The sequence below is a fragment of the Condylura cristata genome, unplaced genomic scaffold (genome assembly GCF_000260355.1).
Source record: "Condylura cristata isolate star-nosed mole 26May11 unplaced genomic scaffold, ConCri1.0 scaffold00017, whole genome shotgun sequence".
Lineage (NCBI taxonomy): Eukaryota > Metazoa > Chordata > Mammalia > Eulipotyphla > Talpidae > Condylura > Condylura cristata.
In genome coordinates, this window is record NW_004567118.1 from 16,320,890 (window position 1) to 16,322,134 (window position 1,245).

Here is a 1,245-nt window from a genome sequence, read left to right on the forward strand (position 1 = left end):
AAAAAAAAATCAGTAGCACAAAGTAGGGGTTCTTAACTTCAGCACTACTGATATTTTGGTCCAGATCACTCTTGGTTGTTGGGGCTGTACAGAGCACTACAGGATACTGAACAGCACCTCTGGCCCCTACCCACTGTAGATTAGTAGCACCCTTCCCAGCTGTGATGACTTAGAAGACCTCCAAATACTTTCAAATGTCCTAGGATGGAGGATGAGGTGGGGGTGTGGGACAAAACTGCTCAGGTTGAGAACCTCTGGCATGTACATACTGGGTGGCAATGGGAGGGGAACCTTCTTTACCTTCTCAGAAAATCAAACTACCTATATGTATAACCACACTTTAAGAACCCTTTAAGCGATAATTAAGATATTTGTAATTTCCAGATCCCTTACATGGTCTGCATTTCAAGCATGAATCCCTTACCAAACCTCTTAGATGACTTAGGTCCAAATTTCTTGGCTGCCACTGCTGCTTTGTGGATCATATGTATCCTGAATCCTATTCCCTCAGAGATTTTTACTAATTCTCGATGTATCTAAAATGGAAAGCAATAAAAACATCAGATGCAGGTGTATAACTATACTTTAAGAACCCTTTTATATTATTAACAAAATTACTCTATTACCATGAATATCGGAATATCCAGACTAATCTATAGATTAACCTGGAATCTTAGCATTTTAAAACTTCAGTGCCCATTAAGACTTGTTTTACGAAAAAACCAGAAGTCTTCCAATCTATTTATTATTGTTATTTTATTATTTTTATTTCTTAATGTAAATGTACTCATTTATTTAGTAAACACTAGTAAATACATCTTTTGTTTTATATGACATCATAACAGTGCCTTCAAGCATGCTAACTATACTTTTAGAATACTACTGCAAAATTGTTTCATACTTGGCAAGTATTCTTTTTTACTTTTTTTAAAGATTTACTTATTCTATGGTGATGGCACATGGGTGACTTGGTGATGGGAAACCCATGGGGATTACAATTGAGATGAAAAAAAATGTACAAAATGATATAAAAAATAAACTATTATTTTAAAAAAGATTTATTTATTTATGCATACAGAACTGGGGTACAGGCCAGAGGTGCAGGGGCATTAAGAGGATTCACCAGAGGCACAGTGGGGAACAGAACAAACTGATTAAGTATACTGCTGAGGCTCTCCCTGGTGGCACAGTGGGTTAAAGCACAGCACTAAGAAGTTAAACCACTTCAGCATGAGTTTGATCCCC

At 36.6% G+C, this 1,245-nt stretch overlaps 1 protein-coding gene across 1 annotated transcript in view; it reads right to left on the reverse strand.

Moving 5' to 3' along the window:
* The window catches only part of DDX52 (DEAD (Asp-Glu-Ala-Asp) box polypeptide 52), an 18,516-nt gene that overhangs the window by 9,535 nt on the left and 7,736 nt on the right, over nucleotides 1-1,245 (reverse strand). Inside the window, exon 6 of the mRNA XM_004684466.2 lies at nucleotides 425-536. Coding sequence (XP_004684523.1) covers nucleotides 425-536 — 112 coding nt within the window. The remainder of the gene's footprint in view (nucleotides 1-424; nucleotides 537-1,245) is intronic.